Source organism: Panthera leo, chromosome B2 (assembly GCF_018350215.1).
Source record: "Panthera leo isolate Ple1 chromosome B2, P.leo_Ple1_pat1.1, whole genome shotgun sequence".
Lineage (NCBI taxonomy): Eukaryota > Metazoa > Chordata > Mammalia > Carnivora > Felidae > Panthera > Panthera leo.
The window spans coordinates 14666781-14688393 of NC_056683.1; the positions used below are offsets into that span (position 1 = coordinate 14666781).

At 50.2% G+C, this 21613-nt stretch overlaps 1 protein-coding gene across 2 annotated transcripts; it reads right to left on the minus strand.

The window, feature by feature from the left end:
• Positions 1-585: 585 nt before the first annotated feature.
• CD83 (CD83 molecule) lies at positions 586-20537 on the minus strand. 2 transcript variants are annotated; one of them, XM_042937867.1, is made up of 5 exons: positions 20451-20537; positions 20227-20342; positions 6577-6790; positions 3029-3135; positions 586-1723 (listed from the first exon to the last, which is right to left on the minus strand). In XM_042937867.1, exons 1-5 carry the CDS (start codon positions 20485-20487, stop codon positions 1598-1600), a joined length of 600 nt encoding a protein of 199 aa, XP_042793801.1. In that variant the 5' UTR covers positions 20488-20537; the 3' UTR covers positions 586-1597. The 2 variants fall into 2 exon arrangements, with proteins under 2 accessions (XP_042793801.1, XP_042793800.1); XM_042937866.1 differs by having other exon boundaries at positions 586-1726.
• Between the last annotated feature and the right edge of the window lie 1076 nt (positions 20538-21613).

Here is a 21613-nt window from a genome sequence, read left to right on the forward strand (position 1 = left end):
TCTCAGAGGAAGGACTCAGCCAATGCTACACCTCTAGAATTTCACCTTGGGTTCTGGTTCTCAAACTACTTTACAGACATCCTAGCGCTTATCCCAAAGTTCTACGAGTAGTTTTAAATATAAAAAAGAAAAACACCCCTATTCGCATCCAGCCCCTTAATGGCATGAAGGCTATGACAAAAAAGCAAGAACACTGAAGCATCTTGCCCTTTCTTTCCCTCTCTAGTATCAGTGTGGACCATGCACACGCGACCAACGGGATAAAATCGCTTTCGAAAACAAGTAGGGAAAGGGCCCAGTTTGAGAAGAGTTACCCAACAACTGTCAAAATGTCAATGGAACATCCTGTGGACTCTCTTCTCCCCAGGGCCCCGTGATTCCTGTGTGTCCATATCTTGGAGTACTTTTGGCTTGGTGCTTCGCTGACCTGGTCTCCTCACTTCCCCAAAAGAACTCCTAGAAGACTATGGAAAGGTCTTATGTCTGGCCTTCTTTGTTTGGAATAATGGTAAACATGAGAATGAATGAAAAGCATTCTCTCATGCCCAGAACACCTCTGTAAGGATAAGGATAGTGACCCAATGCAGCTTCAAATTTTTATGGTGCTTTGTGCTTTTTCAAAGCGTTTTCACATACACTGTCACAATCAACTCATACAACCACCTTCTGGTTTACGACTGAGAAAAGAGAAATCACAAAGACCCTGCTCAAGATCATACAGCTTGGCAGTGGGACACCTGGGGTTGGAACCCAGATGGCATGATTTGTCCGGCATTTTCGTCAGGGCATCAAATAGCTCACGATCCTGGGGTCATCCTCTCTGACTTCGTTCTCTCCATACTGAGGTCACTTGCGCTGTGAGCCTTGATATCTAACTGTAGACCCAGATTTCAAAAGGGGAGAAAAAAACCAGTCCTTCTTTGGCAGGAATCTACGGATATCAAAACAAATGTGGCATCTTCTTCATTGCTTCTTTACGTGGGTCTTTCCGGATGAAAAGGCTCCAGTGGGGAACAGCTCATCACCTTGTTACTTCTAGGTACACACAACGCTCCTTAGTAACAGCAGGGCCTTCACACCGGGCCATGATTCGCTAAATATCCCCCGCTGTCTCACAGTTTGGCCCGTCAACTTCTCCCAGACATAAAACATCTGGGCTAGCACAAGACAACACGGCAAACTCAGAGAGAGATGTTTCCCAGATGTGAAGAAGACCACGGTCCTCAAGAGTCTGTCACAGGGCCGGCTCTGGGCGTCCGTATCTCCCAAGACCCTCTTCCAGCTGCGTCTCGCCATAGCTTGTGTGGGACTGAAAAGAGTTCCGGGGGGTTGACCAGAGAGCTGAATAAAATGCTAAGAAGTTAGCTGTGGAGAAGCAGAGAGCTTCCCTGCAGGCGGCCCCATGCTTCGTGGTCCTGCACCGGTTCCCAAAGTCCTGCTCACAAAGAGCGGGCTGTGACCTGCAGTTTCCGGAAGGACCTCCCGGGGAGGACGCCCTCTTCGGTGTGGGCCTCACTCCGCTTTTGTCCAGCATGCCGTCCGGGCACACCGCTGAGCTCTCTTCGACTTCAGAGAAAACCACCTGCAGAAATCCTGCTCATACCAGTTCTGTCTTGGGAAGAGTCGCTGGCTCCAAATGCTTATCTGGGGAGACGACTGGGAGGAAAGCTCGTTGCGTGCCCGGTTTAGAAAAATCTGGAAAAATACTCTGTTGTTGTGCAAACTTCTGAAAAATAAAAGAAGCGGAGACATGAACAGTCGGGGAAATGCAACAGCGGACGCCTCGATTTAAGCTCCACTCGCTGACAGCGGGCTGCACAGCTCGGTCGGGAAGCCCTTGTTAGCCTAGAAGCTTCGCTCGCTCGACAAGTGGGCTTGTACTATTTCCGCCCCAAACTGTGACCAGGAGACACACGGACTGCAGACCGGGGCCATTTCCAGCCCCTACTGTTAGCTGCCTGCATGGAAAATCAGTGCCCCCTGAAACAGGCATTTGCCAGCAAGAAACTCAAGTCATTCATTTTTTAAATTTACCCTCCAGTAACTCTAATCAGCTTGTGTGCAAATGACCCTAATGACCCCAAATCGTAAGCTGATGGCTTAGGTCCTCCACCGCGCCTAGCTTAATGCCTGTACCCACTAGGTGCTCACGGGAGTCTTTTTGACTGGCGTCCAAAACAGCAGCTAGAGAGATGAGTCGGTGGCCCGAGAGGCAAGGAAGTGAATACAGGGGGCCAGTGAGTGACAAGGCCCCGGGATAGCTCTTGGGTGAGATCTGTCCTGGCCCCTAAGTAGCCAGTCCTTCCTGATAGTATCGAGACACATGGGACAGATCACTTCCTAGGGGGTCAGGCCCAAAGCTGGCCTCGCTCCCTATAGCTTTGGTCTACCCAGGTAAGCGGCCATGCACAAAGAGGCTCAGGGTCTGTAAGCTGGAGCCTGCCACCAACAGTTCAAGGGCTACGGTCAAGGCCACTTCAGCACCGGCCGGCCATCTTCCACCCTAGGACGCTGCCTGTATACCCCGCTCCTCTGGCTTCTCAGGGCTAATTCCCAGGGAGTGGAGGCAAGCGCCAAAACTCTTAGAGGAGACCCCCCAGGAGGAAAGGGTTCAAGGTCAAGAGAAGGAGACCGATCTACCACCGTGCGGTGGGGCTGCGTCACTCGCCTACAGGCGGAGTCGTGCCTTTGCCCCAGGATGATGGCAAGTCAGAGCCACACTTGCCACCACCGTCACCAGCAGGGCCTCTGGCGCCCCGGAAGGATCCCGTGGCAGGTCTCGAGCTTCCTTCACACACCCTACTTCGTTTTCTCTCGGCAGCTCTCTGTGCAGGGCAACCGGCTTCAAAACAAGCCGGGCGCTTCCCGCACCGATCCTCACAGCGCGGACGCCTCAGCAGGTGCCCGGTTCACAGAAGAACATCTCTCGCCAGCATTACGGATTCACGCTATCTACCAAATATATTCGGATTGGCGCCCCCGGGCGATCTTTTAATCATAATACGTGTTTTTTTACGAAGATACTTACACAAGTGAAAATAATGAGTGTTAAGTAGAAAACGACCAGAGCCAACAGCAGTACAATCTCGGCTCTGTATTTCTGAAAAGTGTCTTCTTTGCGTTCCTTAGGGCATCCTTAAAAAAAAAAAGAGAGAGAGAGTAAAAATACGAAGCTGTTTAACAGAACTTTCCTACCGTGATAAAAAGCTAAGAATGCTTTGCTCTGGCTTTTCTTTTTTTTTCCCCAAGTCCTTCTTGTCTCCCATGCCTAACCGCACACGTCTGTGCATTCGGGAAGAACAATGCTAGTGACAGCGGTGACGGCGGTGGCCGGTGCTCACTCGCACCTGAGCCTGGCTGTGTGCGATGGGGCCGGCATACGGCATCTCGCTCAGGCTCTATTTCGTGGCTTTTCTGGTGCCTTTGCATCAGATGACACGCCATGTGTTGAAGCGTGAGCCTGCTTCATCTGTGCTGTGTAGAATGCTAGGTGTTCTCACCTCAGGAGGACTGGGGGGACGAAGGAACCGGGCAGGTGAGCCGCCCGGCTATTACTGAATGAGTCAACACGTTTTTGTAGAATCGTGAAATCTCCACCAAGGCTGGCGGCAAAGGTGGGCTAAGGGGCTCCCCGAGGGGCCGTCGAAGGCTGTGGCTGCAGCGCTTGGGGACGCAAAGGCAGGAAGAGACATGGAAGGGGACGGCCTCTTCTCACTCAGACATGACATCTGATGTGCGTTGTCTGGGAGAGCCAGGTTGCCAAGCCTGCTTGAAGGCCCAGGCAGGGGCGGGTGGCATGCAGGTGACTGGGGGGGGGTGGGGGGGGACGATCCCCTGGGGCCACGAATGGTCCTTGAGAGAGCTGGCAACCTCTAAAGCTCGATTCAACATTTCACAAGTAGTATAGGGATGGGTTCTCAGTAGGGTCTGTGACTCGAGAAAGGGAAGGTTGAGAGCCTAACATTTATCCAGCACTCCGTGTACCTCAGGCACCGAACTAAGCATTTCAGTGCAATATCCCATTTAGCCTTCACGCGAGCCCATGCTGGAGAGGTTATTGCCCCCATTTTAGAGATGAGAGAACTGAGGTTTAGAGGCTGTGAGAGATGTGCCCAAGGGCACACACTAATGAGCCGCAGAGCTCTTAAGTGAACCAGATCCAGGGGACTCTGGAGGAGTCTAACCACTGAACTTGTAGGCAACCTTGTCCTCAGCAGAGGAAAGGAAACCAGCCATTCTCTGTTCCTCTCCTCTCTGCTCTTCCCTGCAAGGTTGCTCTCATTTGTCAATCACCTCGCTGCAGATGCTGATTGACAGCCTGCCGTGTGCCAGATAGAGCGGAGAATAAAACAGATGCCAGGTCTGGGAGGTGCATGCAGACAGACAAAGCAGCATTAGGGGCTAGAGACTGAGAGGGGTGTAAGGTGTGTGTGTGTGTGTGTGTGTGTGTGTGTGTGTGTGTGTAACAGTGAACCAAATCCAAACACTGAGCTCTACACAGTGATCGTGTTCTTGTGAAAAAAGGAATATTATCCTAAGTCAGATTCCCTTCAGATTCCCAATAAAAGAAGAAAGCATTCCTGGCATAAACATCAGGAACTGTGTGACAACAACATGTTTGTCATTTCAAGCCCCAGCCACTAATGAGCGCTGGGCAAAAGTCAAATGCAAGGCATATTTTAAGCTACACAAAGAAAAATTCTGGGGAAAAACCCGAAGAGATAATCCTCCCCTTGGAGCTCAATTCTTGCGATTACTGCATAGAGCAAAAATGTGTATTCTGTCACTGGAACATTATTTTCTTGCTGTGCCCTTTTTCTTCGGCCTGAGTTGAGGCATCGGGCAATGTAGCCATCATAAATGGGAGGGAAATGCTGCGGCTCATCAGTTAAAAAGGTGGAAACATGATGCGGCCCCTCCTGGGCCAGATTAGGAAGATCCACGGAGCAGAATATCATAGTCACCTGACGTATTCAGGACTACACTGTTTCTCTGTCCTCCGAAAATTCATCTCGGATACTTCCTATTCTTTGTAAATTTTTTAAAAATCTTTATTTATTTTTGATAAAGAGACGAGTGTGCACAGGGGAAGGGCAGACAGAGAGGGAGACGCAGAATCCGAAGCAGGCTCCAGGCCCCAGGCTGTCAGCACAGAGCCCCACGCGGGGCTCAAACCCACGAACCACGAGATGATAACCTGAGCCGAAGTCAGACGCTCAACCGACTGAGCCACCCAGGCGCCCCTTGGATACTTCCTATTTGTTTCAAAGGACTCTTGTATGAATAAACAACACCCAGATTGGTGGTTTGGCTACATTTGGCATCTACACAACTAGGGTGGATCTGTCTTTATTGGGAAGGAGGGAAGGAAGGAAGGGAGGAAGGAAGGAAGGAAGGAAGGAAGGAAGGAAGGAAGGAAGGAAGGAAGAGGGAGGGAGAGAGGAAGGAAGGAAGGAAGGAAGGAAGGAAGGAAGGAAGGAAGGAAAGGAGGAAGGAAGGGAGAGGGAGGGAGGAAGAGAAGGAAAGAAGGAAGGAAGGAAGGAAGGAAGGAAGGAAGGAAGGAAGGAAGAGGGAGGAAGAGAAGGAAGGAAGGAAGGGAGGGAGGGAGGAAGGAAGGAAGGAAGAGGGAGGGAGGAAGAGAGGAAGGAAGGAAGGAAGGAAGGAAGGAAGGAAGGAAGGAAGGAAAGGAGGAAGGAAGGAAGAGGGAGGGAGGAAGAGAAGGAAGGAAGGAAGGGAGGGAGGGAGGAAGGAAGGAAGGAAGAGGGAGGGAGGGAGAGAGGAAGGAAGGAAGGAAGGAAGGAAGGAAGGAAGGAAGGAAGGAAGGAAAGGAGGAAGGAAGGGAGAGGGAGGGAGGAAGAGAAGGAAAGAAGGAAGGAAGGAAGAGGGAGGAAGAGAAGGAAGGAAGGGAGGGAGGGAGGAAGGAAGGAAGGAAGAGGGAGGGAGGAAGAGAGGAAGGAAGGAAGGAAGGAAGGAAGGAAGGAAGGAAGGAAGAGGGAGGGAGGAAGAGAAGGAAGGAAGGAAGGGAGGGAGGGAGGAAGGAAGGAAGGAAGAGGGAGGGAGGGAGAGAGGAAGGAAGGAAGGAAGGAAGGAAGGAAGGAAGGAAGGAAAGGAGGAAGGAAGGGAGAGGGAGGGAGGAAGAGAAGGAAAGAAGGAAGGAAGGAAGAGGGAGGAAGAGAAGGAAGGAAGGGAGGGAGGGAGGAAGGAAGGAAGGAAGAGGGAGGGAGGAAGAGAGGAAGGAAGGAAGGAAGGAAGGAAGGAAGGAAGGAAGGAAGGAAGGAAGAGGGAGGGAGGAAGAGAAGGAAGGAAGGAAGGGAGGGAGGGAGGAAGGAAGGAAGGAAGAGGGAGGGAGGGAGAGAGGAAGGAAGGAAGGAAGGAAGGAAGGAAGGAAGGAAGGAAGGAAAGAAGGTAGGAAGGGAGGGAGCAGAAAAAGTTATGACATTCTTATAGGAGAATTTAGCTTTAAGCCACACGATCCTAAGCTTCCAGTTGGACTCCAATCGAGAGGACGGAGTTTCGAGCCTATGCAAGTGCACACGCATCTTGCAAGAAGGAAACAGGCGCAGCAGATCACCTCACCTGTCACTTTCAAGGTCACAGTGCCGCTTTGGTTTCTCCGCCCTTCTGGCTCCTCCAGGATGCACCTGTATGTCCCTGAGTCGACACCGGTAGTGTTTTCAATCTTCAGGGAGTACAGCCTTTCACCGGAGGCTTCTAAGGAGCCATCCTTCTGCTGGTGGTACCACAGACCCTCCGGGGGCATCTCTATCCTTTCCTCGCCGTCGTCTGTAAGCTGTTGAAAAAGCATCACGCTGCATCAGGTTCCACTAACAGGACTTGGAAACACCGTCCTCACCCCGCATCAAGGTTCTGCCTCTTGTTTTCATAACATCCGTCCTCAACTGTTTTTTTTTTTAAACAAAACAGTATGTGTATGTGTGACCTTCAGGGGAGGAGGAGAAAATGTATGAAAATTCTGTAAGGCTGTATCTTTTCTGGCATAAGATCAGGCCTGCGCTTTACGATTCGGCGTATCCCAGCTTCCACCCCCTAATAAAGGACAGAGTGTTGTTGCTGCTGACAATAATGATGCGTCGATGAGGATTTGCGTGAATCACTTTGAGTGATATGTTGCTGCTGGTTGTTCTGTATTAAATGTCCTCTTGTTTTCTTCAGATACCCACTCACCCCCTGAATGATTCTTAGTTTTGTATCTCAGCCTCCCAACTCGAAGACCACTGCCAGACGGCTCGGCGGAAAGCACAGACATGCATGAGCAAATGCCTCCTGTAAACGGTCACCTTGTTCTTAAAAAACTGGGTGTCTGGGGGCCACCCATGATGTCACAGGGTGCACCACACTGACGCCCTAGCAGGGCAAGAAGACAGCCGACGGTGGTGCCCCAGGGAGACTTTTTGTGCCACATCACGCGACGGTCACACCAAGATGCACACAGAAGGACCGCGACCGCTTAAATCTTTGGACCCGGGACAGACCAGCTGGACTGGGGCAGATGCCCAATTCAGCCAACCGCCCGGCAGGGGTTCTCTGCCTGAACTATCTTCTTTGTTACGTCGGTGGGGTCTCTCCCTCACCTCTTACTTGACAGATTAGGCCACAACCGCATTCCCCATCAGTTTTTTTTTCCCCCAGGTATATTTTTAATCTGCCTAATTAGCTCGCCCGTGCATCCTCCACCGAAATGTTTTCAAGCGTCCAAACCGGATTGACACAAAAGGAAGGCAAATCACCGTTCGTTCTCGTTCTCAGCGCTCAGCCCTCGCCCTTTGCTGGATGGCCGGGACCGCCAGGGAGCCTGGGACCCGGCGGCATCCCTCACGTGCCCCTAGAATGTGAGGGCGCCAAGGAGCCACCTCAGGGAATGACCCAGCGATCAGCAGGATTCCCTGTCGCTGCAGAATGTCATCTCCTGTCCTGGGAGCCGCCAGCTCCTCTCCCACTTTCCAGGCGATTCAGGGCGGAGGATCACTAACCAAGGAAGCAGGGGACGCCCAGTGAGGCCGAAGCAGCTCAGGAAGGGGCGTGCACACACGCACACACACACTACACACAAGCGCTATACACACACAACACGCTACACGCACTCCGTGGCTTCCCCTTCATTTACTACGCGAGGGAAGCGCGGAGCCCACAGCAGACCGGCTGGGCCCCGGGCGCTCGCGGACTCGGCGGAAGGACGGACGGACGGGCTGCAGAGACACCTGGCGGCGGAGCCACCACCGCTCCCGCCCCCGCCGCCACACGGCGCCCCGGCGAGCGGCTTTTCTCCCGCACCGCCTAGGAGAGTGGAGCCCATTGCTGGACGGTTCTTCTGGTGTCGAAAGGTCCTTTCCTAAATAATCAAGGATCTACAGCCTCGGGGCTTCAGGGCTTCAAAAATGGAGCAGAGAAACGAGGAGCGGCCGAGGAGGCCGAGAAAGAGCTAGAGGTATCCAATGGGCGCCAGAACGCATCTCCTTTAGCCCGGGGTTCCCCCTTCAGGCCTAATTACACCTCGAACTGCAGCCTCCCGGCGCGCTCCCGCCCCGCCCCTCCCCGCCCCTCCCCTGGCCGGGGCGGTTCGGCTCCCCCTACAGGGGCTGGTGGGGGGCCGGCGGCCGGGACCCTCGGGGCGCCCGCTCGGCCCTCACCCCGCCACGAAGCCACTCCTCCAGGCTTTCTTTTCAGAATTAACCTCTAAATATGTCAATTGCAGAGTTATTTCTAACACAGTTCACCGGACTCTGTCTTGCTAGAACTCCTGCGTCCGAAAGGGCAGAAATTTGGTGGCAGCAATCATTCTGAGGTTACCTATCCCCGGTTTTCTCCTTGGGGGCCTCTGGTCCCGTTCAGCGATCCCTGATCCCTCCCTCAACTCGGAAAGATCCCATCTTGAAAGTCAAGATCAAAACCGCAGACCCTTCCGGAGGGGGTGGGAACAGAACCTGTGGTCCCGTTATCCTGCCGGCTGCCAAGCTGGCCGAAGCCAGCGTGCAGGTGATCAGAAACGGCGGGCGGTGGCCGCCTGTCTTTTGGCCGAAAAGAATTTCACTTTAACATTCAGTGGTAAGGAGCGCCTAGGTGGCTCAGTCCGTTAAGCGGCTGGCTTCCGCTCAGGCCGTGATCTCACAGTTCGTGAGTTCGAGCCCCGCACTGATAGCTCCAAGCCTGCTCATGATTCTGTCTCCCTCTCTCTTTCTGAAAAATAAATACACATTTTTAAAAAAAAAAATCAGTAGTAACAGCGAGAAGTAGTTTATTTGGTGGTCAGATTTCCGTGAGCCTCTGGCAAAACCTCCAGTGGGTCTCCAGTTACTTTTCAAATAGAAAAACAAAGGCAGAGCGAGGTCATGAGAAAGACAGAAGATAGAAGTAGGGGAAGGAAAGGCAAAACAAAGGACCCCAAAGCAACCTGCAGAATTGTGATTTACTGACCCATCACAGCCATCAGCGGGATCGTGGCAAAATACCTCAAATGTCGTGGGGCCATCTTCCAATGGCCTCTTCCTGGGTCTTCCTGAAAGACCCAGAACACTGGGAGAACTACTCACTGAACTTGGGAACTCTTGCCTAAGTAATGAGCACGGCCTTTGCCGATGACTAACTATAGCAAAAGGAACCTTCTGTGAATTCACACAATGCACCCGGAAATATTTCAGAACGCTCCCTCCTGGCTTCAAGTTGTAGATGCATACACAATGCCTATTCCCCCTTCTCTATGCCATTTCAAGATAGATCTTGTCATGTGACTCCATCTGGGCAGTGTGGGATTTGCCTACAGCTGCAAAAATAGTTGTAGTTTTTATGTTAACGTAGCATGCTCAAAATGCAAGCAGGCATTAGCAGTACCAGGAGACTTTTTATGCAAAAGTTCAAATCATTAACTTCAGTTCTGGGGCCCGGCAGCTAGCACACCGCGAGATCAGGGGAGTCCCTTGTGGCAAAAGCAGCACCGTTCAAGAACCAAAGGAGCATTCCAGAAAGAGGTAAACTGACCAGCCAGCAAATGGGCCATCCTCAACTGTGTTTCATGAGTTCTTGTAAGCATTTGAGCTGGCTCGAAATCAACCACTGGCAAAGAACAGCTCTTTAAACATTCCAAAGCTGAAAGTGTTTCATTGCCTCTCTGCGAAGGCATTTTAGGAAATAGTAATTTATAACAAAAGGAACCCTCGGATTCATTCACAGCCAAGCATAATTGATGGGAACTATTTAATGCGCACTTTCCAAAGCTAATATTGTAGTGCGCTAAACCACAACACGATTTGCGCAAATTAATTCCTCAAAAGAGTCATCGCAATTATGTTTTAAAAATCCACGCTCCGTGCATTAACTCTGATGCGGACAATTCTATAGTTTTGATTGGATTAGAGAAGGGTAAAATATAGGACATCTCATTTTCAGAAAACCTAGGGACTTTTGATTTGCCTCAAGGCCTTCAATGTGACTAAACAATTTAAGTAACCTATTCTTTCTCTAAAATGGAGATTTGACCTTAAGGAAACCACAAGCCCCAAATTAAGTAAACTCTTTAATTTGCTGAATACTAAAGCAAGCAAATACAAGTACGTACTAATTTTAAGGGCATGTGAATTAAAGTTTGTTGTTTTTTTTAAATGATGGACAAATTGGAACTAGAACAAAAGAAATAATATGTTTGAAATTGAACTGATATTTCTGTCAAAAACCCTACTGTGGAAAATTATGTTTTTTAATTTAAATAATTTGATCCAAATATATGCTCACCTTCTAGATTGCCATATTTGAATATAAGAGAGCAACAGTTCCGGGGGTGCCTGGGTGGCTCAGTTGGTTAAGCATCCGACTCTTGATGTCGGCTCAGGTCATGATCTCATAGTTTGTGAGTTCGAGCCCCGCATCGGGCTCTATGCTGACAGTGTGGAGCCTGCTCGAGATTCTCTCTCCCTCTCTCCCCCTCTCTCTCTCCTCCCTCTCTCCCTCTACCCCTCTCCCCAGCTCATATGCATGCACTCTCTCTAAAATAAAATTAAAAAAAAAAAAGTTTTTAAAAAGGAAGAGATTTTCTTGAGGGGCAAAATGTGTGTGTATATATACGCATATATATATATTGAATCCAACAGTTTGAATAAACATATTTAAAGGTATGGACTTTATGTATTTAAAAGTGGTATGAAAGTAATCTGATATATTCCAATCACATTGAACAGCTTTTTCTTTATTGCATTTCTCATGCACTAACTTTCATGTACCTTGGTTTCTAACTCAATTAAAGTGCCAATATAATCCCCATTCATCATAAAAACAGCTCTTTATAACGTGCAAAATAGTTTGGCTCGGAGGTTGATGTCATAATGAGGGTAGAATGTATGCGCATTAACATCGTTTTTTTCTAAGTGTAGTTTTATTGGAAAAATGATTTTCCACTTTGAAATTTACTGGGTCTAACAGACAGAGTTGAATTTATGGCTGCTAAGAGAGTTATGAGTATGGCAGAGGCAACATAATTAAGAGCACAGGCTTTGGAGTCGATCAGACCTGGCAGCAAACCCCGGCCTCACCACGGCTAAGATCTGCTCTTGGCCAACTGACCGAACAGCTCTCGGGCTTCCGTCTGCTCCACAGACACGGGGTGGGGGTGGGAGTGGGGGGAATCGTATCCCCCAAGGGGAGTGAGAAGACACGCATGATGAGGGGCGTGGATGGTACAAAACAGTGTCGATCGCACAGAGAGCCCTAAATGTCTTACTCTTCTCTCTCATGTTCCCAGCCCCGGTTTCACTCAGCTTCTAAAGAGTTCCCAGCGCACTGGGATTATTCAAAAAGCATTTGCTGAGTGAATGAGTGAATTAAAAAAAAAAACAAAAACGAGAGAGTTATAAGGGCACTGGCTTTGGAATCAAAGGCGTGAAGTCCTTCAATTTGTGGTCCGTTAGCTGGGTCACCCGTGGTAAGCCACCCGCTCTCTGGGTCTTGTTTCCACACCTGTAACTTTCTCACTTGCTCTGTGGAGTGATTTAAAGTGCCAAAGGAGAGAATACATGAAAGCGCTTTACAAATGCTAGCGTGGGTAACGGAAGTTGTTATTATACCTGAGAGCCGTCCACTCGCCCATGCTCTCATTCTTTACCGCTGATACGTCCCGTCTCCTCCCTGGCAAAGTTGTTCTAGAAGTCCCAACATCTGCTCTAGAGAGGAATTATTTTTCTAGCCCCCGCGTGTCCACAAAATATCCACAACACTCCGAACTGTCTCCAGCACCGTGACAATAAATGCGGCAACACCCTCCGGCACTGGGATTTGACCAGTGTCCGTGCCGAGCGTCCTTCATCCATGTGCGTCCTGTGGGTCCCGCTGGACCTGGAAGAGGCCCTCTTAGGAGCTGTGACTCACATCGTACACAAGGATGGCATCCGGTTCTACAGGAGGCACGCGTGACTCAGGCGTGACGCCCGTGACCGGAGAGACTGGTTCTGACGACCACATGACCCCACCAAAGCCACTTAAATATAACCAGACATTCGTTGAGCTATTAGAAGAGAGGCACAATCTTGTCCTTCGCCCATGACCCTGAGAGGGTACACAGGACTGCCGTCACTGGCTACTATCTCACTGCCGTGGGGAGGCTGATGAGAAACCCAGTATGAAGAAAGGAAGAGTTGAGGGACAGAAAGACACCAGGTCCCGGGGATATTTAAGGACCCCTAAATCCAGCTGTCTTTGCTTCTTATGCTGCCGAAACAAAGCACCCCAAACCGAGGGACTTAAAGTAACAGGATCTTTTCGGAACCCTCCTACACTGCTGGTGGGAATGCAAACTGGTGCAGCCACTGTGGAAAACAGTGTGGCGGTGCCTCAAAAAGTTAAAAATAGAAAGATCACATGCTCCAGTAATTCTACTGCTGGGTATTTACGTGGAGAATACCACAATGCCAATTGGAAGAGATTGACGCGCCCCCGTGTTTATTGCACCGTTATTTACAACAGCCAAATGACAGAAGCAGCCCAAGTATCCCTCGATAGATGCATGGATAAAGCAGATAGGATATAGATACACAATGGAATATTATCAGCCACAAAGAAGAAGGAGATCTTGCCACTTGCAGCAACACGGATGGATCTGGAGGGTATAATGCCAAGTGAAATAAGTCAGTCAGAGAAAGACAAAATACCATGTGATTTCACTCCTATGTGGAGTTTAAGAAACAACATGAACGAACAAAGAAAAAAAGAGACAGACAAAAGAGCCGACTCTTAACCATAGAGAACAAACGGATGGTTACCAGAGGGGAGGGGGGTAAAATAGGGGTAAAATGGGTAAAATAGGGGAAGGGGATTAAGGGTACCCTTATCATGAGGAGCATTGAGTCACGTATAGAACTGTTGAATCATTCTATTACACGCCTGAAATTGATATGACACTGTAGGATAACTAGACGGGAATTGGAAATTTTTTAATAAAATTATAAAAATAAACAGGGGCGCCTGGGTGGCTCAGTCGGTTAAGCATCCGACTTCAGCTCAGGTCACGATCTCACCGTCCGTGAGTTCAAGCCCCACGTCGGGCTCTGGGCTGATGGCTCAGAGCCTGGAGCCTGTTTCCGGTTCTGTGTCTCCCTCTCTCTCTGCCCCTCCCCCGTTCATGCTCTGTCTCTCTCTGTCTCAAAAATAAATAAACGTTAAAAAAAATTTAAAAAAAAAATAAAATAAAATAAACAACTGTATTCTCTCACAGTTCTAGAGGTCAAAAGCCGACAAGCAAGGTGCTGACAGGGCTGTGCTCCCTCTGAAGGCTCTAGGGAAGAATCTGTTTCATGCCTCGTTCCTGAAGCTTCTGGCATTGCTGGCCATCCTTGTCATTCCTTGGCTTGTGGACACATGCACTCGTTTCTGCCTGCACCCTCACATGGTGTCCTCCCTGGGTGTCTCTATCTGTCTATCCTTTTTCTCTTCTTCTAAGGACACCAGTCACTGGATTAGTGACACCAGTCACTTATCCAGTGTGACCTCACTTTAAATTGCTTGCATCTGCAAAGACCCTATTTCCATATAAGGTCACTTCACAAATACCAGGGATAATCTTTCTGTGGGACACAATTCTACTCACAGTACCAGACATAACTGGAGTGTGAATTATCATTTTAAAGCTTTTTTCCATTTCAATTATGTAAACCAATATATTCCCTTTATGTGAAGCTAGATTTTTTAATATCGTTTATTTTTATTTGTTTATTTCGAGAGGGTGACTCAGACAGCATGAGTCAGGGAGGCACAGAGAGAAAGGAACAGAGAGAATTCCAAGCAGACTCCTTGGGGTCAGCAAGGAGCCCGACGCGGGGCTCGAACTCACGAACCGTGAGATCGTGACCTGAGTCGACATCAAGAGTCAGGTGCTCAACCAACTGAGCCACCCAGGTGGCTACTTGAAGCCACCTTTGATGGGATTACAATGCTTTGCAAGTAAAGAGTCCTACCTGGTAGGGGCACTGTGAACCACCCCAGAAATAAATGTGGCATGGGGGGGCACTGTCTCCACACGGCTCCAGGCTGTAGACCAGTCCTGCTTGCCTCTTGGGCTCAGATGCTCCCCACACCCCCAGGAATGAGACATCCAGGACTAATCTGATTCAGAGTCTTTGTGCCCCAGAACTGACCCAGCGTGATCCAACATGATTACGAATTGTGTATGGCAACTGGCCTCCCTCTTTCCCCGTAGGTGTTCCCCACCTGGACCTATAATCCTAAACAACTACCCGCTCTTCTGGAATCTCTCATCTCTTAGAGAATTGGGACAAGAACAGACTGGGTGATGCTCCACAAAAACATGAAGCTTATTAAAAGCCTTGGGCTCCCAATCCTGTACCACTCTTACAGGACCCCACAGGAGCGTTAGCCAACGGCATCCCAGTGCAAGAACAAAAACCCAAGGTAGGTTTGTGGGTGTTCTTTGAATCTCAGGGAAGTCCTCATGTCTAGCTCTGGTTTGAGCTAGGGCTTTTGGTAGAAAATTTGCGGTTATCACTGGAGTAGCCAGGAAAAGATTATGCAAACAATTTTAGACGGAGAAACCCTTTTTTAGGTAGAATCTCTTTTTAGCTCTGCCTCCCCTTTTCGCTAAGACCTTCCCTTACATCACTGCGACCTTCTCACTTCCTCTTTTTTGTGTAGTGACATAACCAAATACAGAACTAAGATAATGTGGTTCTCACATGACCTAAATCCCCCTTTTATTCATGGAAAACAAGTGTTTGATTTCATTCCATTCCACTCCCAGCTGCCTTCTTCCTCTCTACTCTCCTGCACACTCAAAGATTTGAGCAACTTCTCTCTGATTCATCATTGTCCCAAAGTCTCGACGAGGAACCAATCCCAGTGGGCTGAGGCTTCTATGGCCCCTATGAGGTGGCCACGTGCTGGGCTGCCCAGTCCTCTGTAGAACCACGGGGACACGACTGGTGACCACGAATGAAGGGAAGGGACATCTGAGAAATGTGTTGAAGTCTCGGCTGAGTTACCCTGATTGTCTTTTGCAATCGAGCGAGAAAACGCCTCCCTCGGAGACCCATCTTCGAGGATGAATCACAGCCTGTGTTTCCCCACAAGAAATAATCTTTTCTCTACAAATGCGTGCCATTACATCACCCTCTTTGCTTAAAAACTTTCAGTGACGCCTTGCTGCTGAAAGGAGTTCAAGGCATTGTAACTGGGCATTCAAGGTTCTTCACCATCAGTTCCAAGGCTTCTCTATAACATCTGCCAGCCCTCTTCTATATAACTCTCCCTTCCAGATCACTGGTCACCCCACTGGCTCCCCCAAAATGCTTGTGGATTCCTTTTCCATGCCTTTGCTCAAGACGGTCCTTTGGCCAAAGTCCCGTGTTGATTAGGATGGGCCAGCGTGAGGCCCAGGACTTGGAACGCACTCGGGACCCAGAAATCTTTACTAATGAAACTGTGAATGTAAGGGCCATCTGAAAACCAACTTTATGTCTTTCACGGTTTGGCCGAGGGTAAAGGCCACCGAAGTGAGTCAGCCAGGCCAAGCGGTGTAGGTGCCAATGTGGGCAGCGTGATTTTTCTGTGACACTGACGCACTGCTTTCGCGTTTCAATGTTTCAGTGCTTCTGTGTTTACTATAGGAATGCTTCCTTCTCCTCCCAAAGACATGCTCTTAAATCTCATCTTACAGCAGATAAAATTCTAGAATCAAGGAACTGTAGTGAGCGGCACACCCTGGCTCCTTCACGGGTCCATCCGCATTTGTGGCTGCACGGGTTACATCCGCCCAGACCACTCATCCGCTCCAGCCCCCACCGAGGGACCCCGGTTTCCTCAGCGCCTCCTGGCTTTGTGGTCCGCCATCACACAAGCCGGCAGAGACACAAAATACAAATACACTGAATGGGAAGTCAGCAACCTACACGGGCGGCAGCTTCATCACAAAACAAGGACAAGCAAGATGTGCGTGGTGACTAGCCTGGAACTTTGGAAGGAGCCTCACACAAGCCATTCACCTGCTCTCTGACAGCTCCCTTGGTTCAGGGGATAACCCATGATCCCTTCTCGCTCTTACAAACCCAAGACTGACTTCTGAAATCCGTCTTACTTCCCCTTTCTCCCTTCCTTTGGAAATCATCTGAAAAGGGCATGTGTCTTGTGACACATCTCTTGTCTTCAACCCCGCAGTGTCACCCAAGGTTGACACTATATATCCTCTTTCGTTATGCATCAGCGTAGGCTGTCAGGGCTCCCGGCATGACTCCAGATGGTACTACATCTCCCTGATAAATAACCCCTCACTATCATCAGTTGCGAACATCACCAAGCCCAAACACTGCGTCCAGGGGCATCCTCTCCCTGCAAACCTAGTGCAGCCGCATTGAAGACAGTGTGAACCCACTTGTGCTCGGCGCGGAGCACAGAGGTAGCCCTTTCATGGGATGCTCTTACTCCTGGAAGACATGGGATGGTGCCACGCCCTCTTACACAAGACACTCAACAGGCGGCGGGAGAGCGTGCTGGACCAAGTCTGTCTGCATATTTTCTCAAAATCCCTCCCGAAACAAACACAGTCAGGTCACGACTTTCAAAGCTAAACTCAGCTACTAGCTTGACGGGTATGTGTATTCATGTTTCTATTTCTTCCTAAGCATCTACTTTGCCTTAACCGATACAATACAGGAAAGGACAAGAGGAGGGCCCATTGTTGGATCCCAGTTAGAAGGGCACTGGTCCACGGGAAATAAAAGCTGGGTTCACAGGAAGAGGGCTATCTCTGCCCACCCTTTGCTCCACCTACAGCCCCCTGTGTTATATTAAGCCTCCTCACCCCCGCCCCTCACCGTACCTCTCTTTATCCAGAGAGGATAAAATGCACACTGTTTCTTCCTCACTCGCCCTAATGTCACAAACACGAATTGGACGCCCTCTGCGCGGAGTCTTTTGGTAAAAGGCACATGAGAAGAAACACATGGTTTCCATGGGTCCTCTGGTAATCACAAGTAATCACTGCCAGTTGGACAGTGGCAGGATGCCCTATGGTTGTGGGAGAACCAAGGGGCACATGGAATTTTACCTTGTGACTCATTATAACCGCAATTGTGATACGCAGAAGTCCTGAGAGAATGTGATTCAATCTGGTGGATGATAAAAACAAAAACAAAAACAAGAACAAAAACAACACGCTAAGGGACTCTGCTTCACTCGCCCAGCGCGTAGCCCACAACTGCGCAAAGCGGTTTGACGAACCACACTAGTGATGGCTAGACAGGTGACAGGAGCAAGGCGGGTTGAGGTCACCGGGTTTAAATTTCTCCTTTTACAGCCACCTCTGCGCTGAAACATTTTACAAAAAAAAAAAAAAAAAAAGTTGTGTGGGGGAAAAAGAAAAACAATAACCAGATGCTTAATCTTCTGGAGAACCAAGTACTTCAGTCTCCCACCACTGACCTTATTTCCAGAATACTCTATCCATTTGTGTTGTACAAACACAATCGATGCAGAAGTGTAATTACTGGGCTGGAAAATAATAAATATCTACAGAACATGCTGAGGCCTGTTAAAAAGTACTTGAAGGAACAATGCGTTTCATTTTCAAGGTAGCTGAATAGTTTATGGGCAGAACACAGCTTTCCTATTCCCCCCGCGACTCGATCACTGTTTCCCTCTTTAAAAAAAAAAAAAAAAAAAAAATTACTATGGCATGATCTTTCAATGACCCTATTCCATGAACCAAAAGAAAAAAGAAAATTCCAAGAGACTGTTGTCATTTAAAAAAAAAAAAAATCAGTTTTGAGAGACCTTCAGGGTAAATCATGCAAGAACCTTGTTCAATAAACAAGCTCATGCATTATAGAGTTACATCATCAGCTGACATCCAAGGAGGAGCCAAAGGTTAATGGCTACGGTTTACTGCATCATTCCAAATGACCTTGTGCAAGATTTACCTTGACAACTATTTGAACTTTACAGTCTGAAATTCCATCTACTTGTTTCATGAGTACTTTTTAATTACTCCCCTGGGGACAGTCTTTTTTTTTTTTTTTTTTATTCCTCTCTGGAAGGGATCATGGTTTCATGTTTTGCCCCTTCTTTAAGGTAGCTAAGTCCCTGCCTGGCTAGACCAAGGACTTTTCTATTCTTTACCCTAAGTAACAGAGGTGGAAACCAGAGAACTCAGGCTAAGGAATCAGACTACTTGGTTCGAATCCCCCTTTCTCATTTAGCCAAGCTGTATAACAGTGAGTGGCTTCCTTCACTCCCTAAGGCTCAGTTTCCTCATCTGTAAAATGGGAACAGCAGTAGCGGTACAGATCTCTTACGTCTATTGGAAGGACTGACACAGATAATGGATGTAAATATTTACCCCGGAGGCTGGCACACAGTGAGCACTCAAATAATAATGTCTTCACAATATTTTTGCTTCAATGCTGTTGTTTTTACCAGAACAATCTTGGAAGTGTTATGTTATCTGACCCCACAGTGAATGAAGTGGAAACCAAGTAGGAATAATAACAGACGTGCTGTCCTACACGATACAGTGCTCCAAGGCAGCAAAAGTATATCTAGTGCACATACCTCACCAAGTGCCAGCCTGAATTCACTGAGCACCTTCCCAACTGGCCGGGCAAACACTGGGTGCTGCGTGGAATTCACAAAAACAGGGGTGCAGCACCGTCCCAGGGAAAGAGGCCATCCGGTCCGGAGAGGACACACACACACACACACACACACACACACAAATCTGTCCTATACTGCCTTGCTAAATGGCCAGATACACGTGCAGGTTCGTAAAGCATCTTTCTTTTGGAGGGCAGAACAAAGGCCTGCATTCTGCAGAAAGCAACGAACACAGAGATTTCTTCTCGGATGCTAAATCAGAGCCGCGGAGTAAGGCTAGGATATCACGCGCCCTCGGCTGAACCTGGAGGTGCTGTTGTGGCAGAACCTCATTAGGGGAGGTGGACAAAAGACCAGGGACTGCGGGGCTGTGCGAAGCCGCTGGAACCGCGGTCCTAGCCTCTGAAAATGTTCCAGTTGAGGAACTCTTTAAAGAAGCCGCGGTGCAACTCAATTCTCCTATGGGGGAAGGCGGGGGGGGCACAGTGACGCTGGTTCTTACTTGTGTGGGTGCTGCTCACGCCCCCCCCAGACGCCCACGCCCCCAGGCTGGGCCCCTCAGGACTGTCGGAGCGCCAAGCAGCATGGACAAGCTAGGGGACAGGGTAACCCAGAAAGCGGATGCCAGACAACTCCCATCTGGGACACAAGCCTAGAGCACATTGGACTATCTCTTAGTGGCCTTCTCTCAACGTGCCTATTCCTCCCTCCCCGGCCCCGAATTAGGGACCCCACAGTCCCCCAAACCTCAGAAATCAGAAATCTGGGGGGCATTCCTACTGTCCGATATCCAAATCTGCCCTGGCTGCTTTCTCCTGGCCACAACCACAGGTGGCGTCCAGAATTCATCCAAATCAGCGAGTCTCTGCGCTTCCAAAGCGTCTTACTTGGATCATTCATCTCAGGCCACCTCTAGGGGCAGGGGGGGAATTAGGTCCTTGGGGAACATAAGCTAAGTCGCCTTGTCGCTAGATGCGGGTGGCGCGGGGTGGGGGTGAGGAAGGCGTGCGGGAAGGCGCGGTATTCGGAGGCTAGCCGCGGTTACAGAGGGTCGCCAGCCCAAGGGAGGCGGTCCCCGCAGCCTCCAACCGGGCTGGCCGAGCCCTAGCCCGCGGGCATCGCCGCGCTTACCTTGGTCCAGAAGACCGTGTAGGGGACCTGCGGGTCCCAGTGGGCGGTGCACGGCAAGTCCACGTCCTCGGAACAAGCCACCTTCACCACCCGCGCCGCGGGCGCCAGGCTGCAGGCTGCAAGAGGGACAGAGAGAGCGGCGTGAGCCAGCGAGAGAAGGGGGTGGGGGTGGGGGGGAGGTCGCCAGGACCCGGTGGGGAGGCGACAGGCGTCTGGAGCCCTACCGCAGCTCAGGAGCAGGAGCCGGAGGCCGCGCGACATGGCTGGAGACGGCCGGCCTGTGGCGCGCTCCGCGGCGCCGCTCTCTTTGTACCCGCGCGCACCGGGACTTCCCCGGGCGCTGGGCTGGGGGAATCCCCGGCGGGGCGGCGGAAGCGGACGGCGCGGCTCCCCCCGCCCCCCTCCCTCCGGCGCCGGCCACCCGCGGGCCGCCCCGCCCCGCCCCCGCCCCGCCCCCGCGCGCCCGGAGCCCGCGTGGCTGCCGCAGCCGCGGGGCCGCGGCGATCGCAACCCGCGCGGAACGCGGCGCGCTGGGGCTTTGCAGACGGCGCGGGCGCGCGTGACCCCGCGCCGCTGACCACCCCCCATCCCCCCCACCTCGGCCGGCGGGAGCGAGGCCAGCCCCGGGGTGTTCCGTTCTGTGCACGGACACGAAACCAGATCCGGAGAGGTGGCGCCGCTTCCCCAGGGCGCGCAGCGTGTGGGTGGTGACGCCAGAGGTGAACTCAGGACCTCGCTCTCCCGCAGATTCTGTTGTAACCAAAGACTCCTCGGGCCTCCCATGGAACTGCCGGAGTCTGGTACGCGGCTCCCTGCCTTCGGACATGGGTTATGGAGCCAGCCCATCGAAATTATTTCAGCCAAAGGAGAACCTCTCCTGTTAAAAATCACACACACACACGCACGCAGGCACACACACACACACACACACACACACACACGGAGTTTTGGGGCAAAGCACCCCCCCCCCAAAAAAAAGACAACCCAGAAGAATATAGAAATCACCTATGATTCATCCAGAAGTAGCTTCTGTTAATATTTAGGTGTCTTCGCGTCAATGCCTGCATAGGTGTTTTTAGTGGGACACCTGCGATTTTGTAACCTACTCTCTTTTAGCTTAATATTTTGCGAGACTTCCCATAACATTAAAGAGCTCCAACAGCATTGTGTTGGGGGCTACGGAGGCGTCCATCACACAGTTCCATCATAAATTAGAATCCATGAGATCGTCTAACCACTTAGACTATCGCTGGTGATGGTACGTTGTTTCTTTATTATTATTACAAACTGTGTTATGATTGCTGTGATGAACTTCCGTGGAGGTAATTCTTTGCCCTAATATTGCTTCTTTTCTTTGAATGAATACCTGGAAGAAATTGGGCTAAGT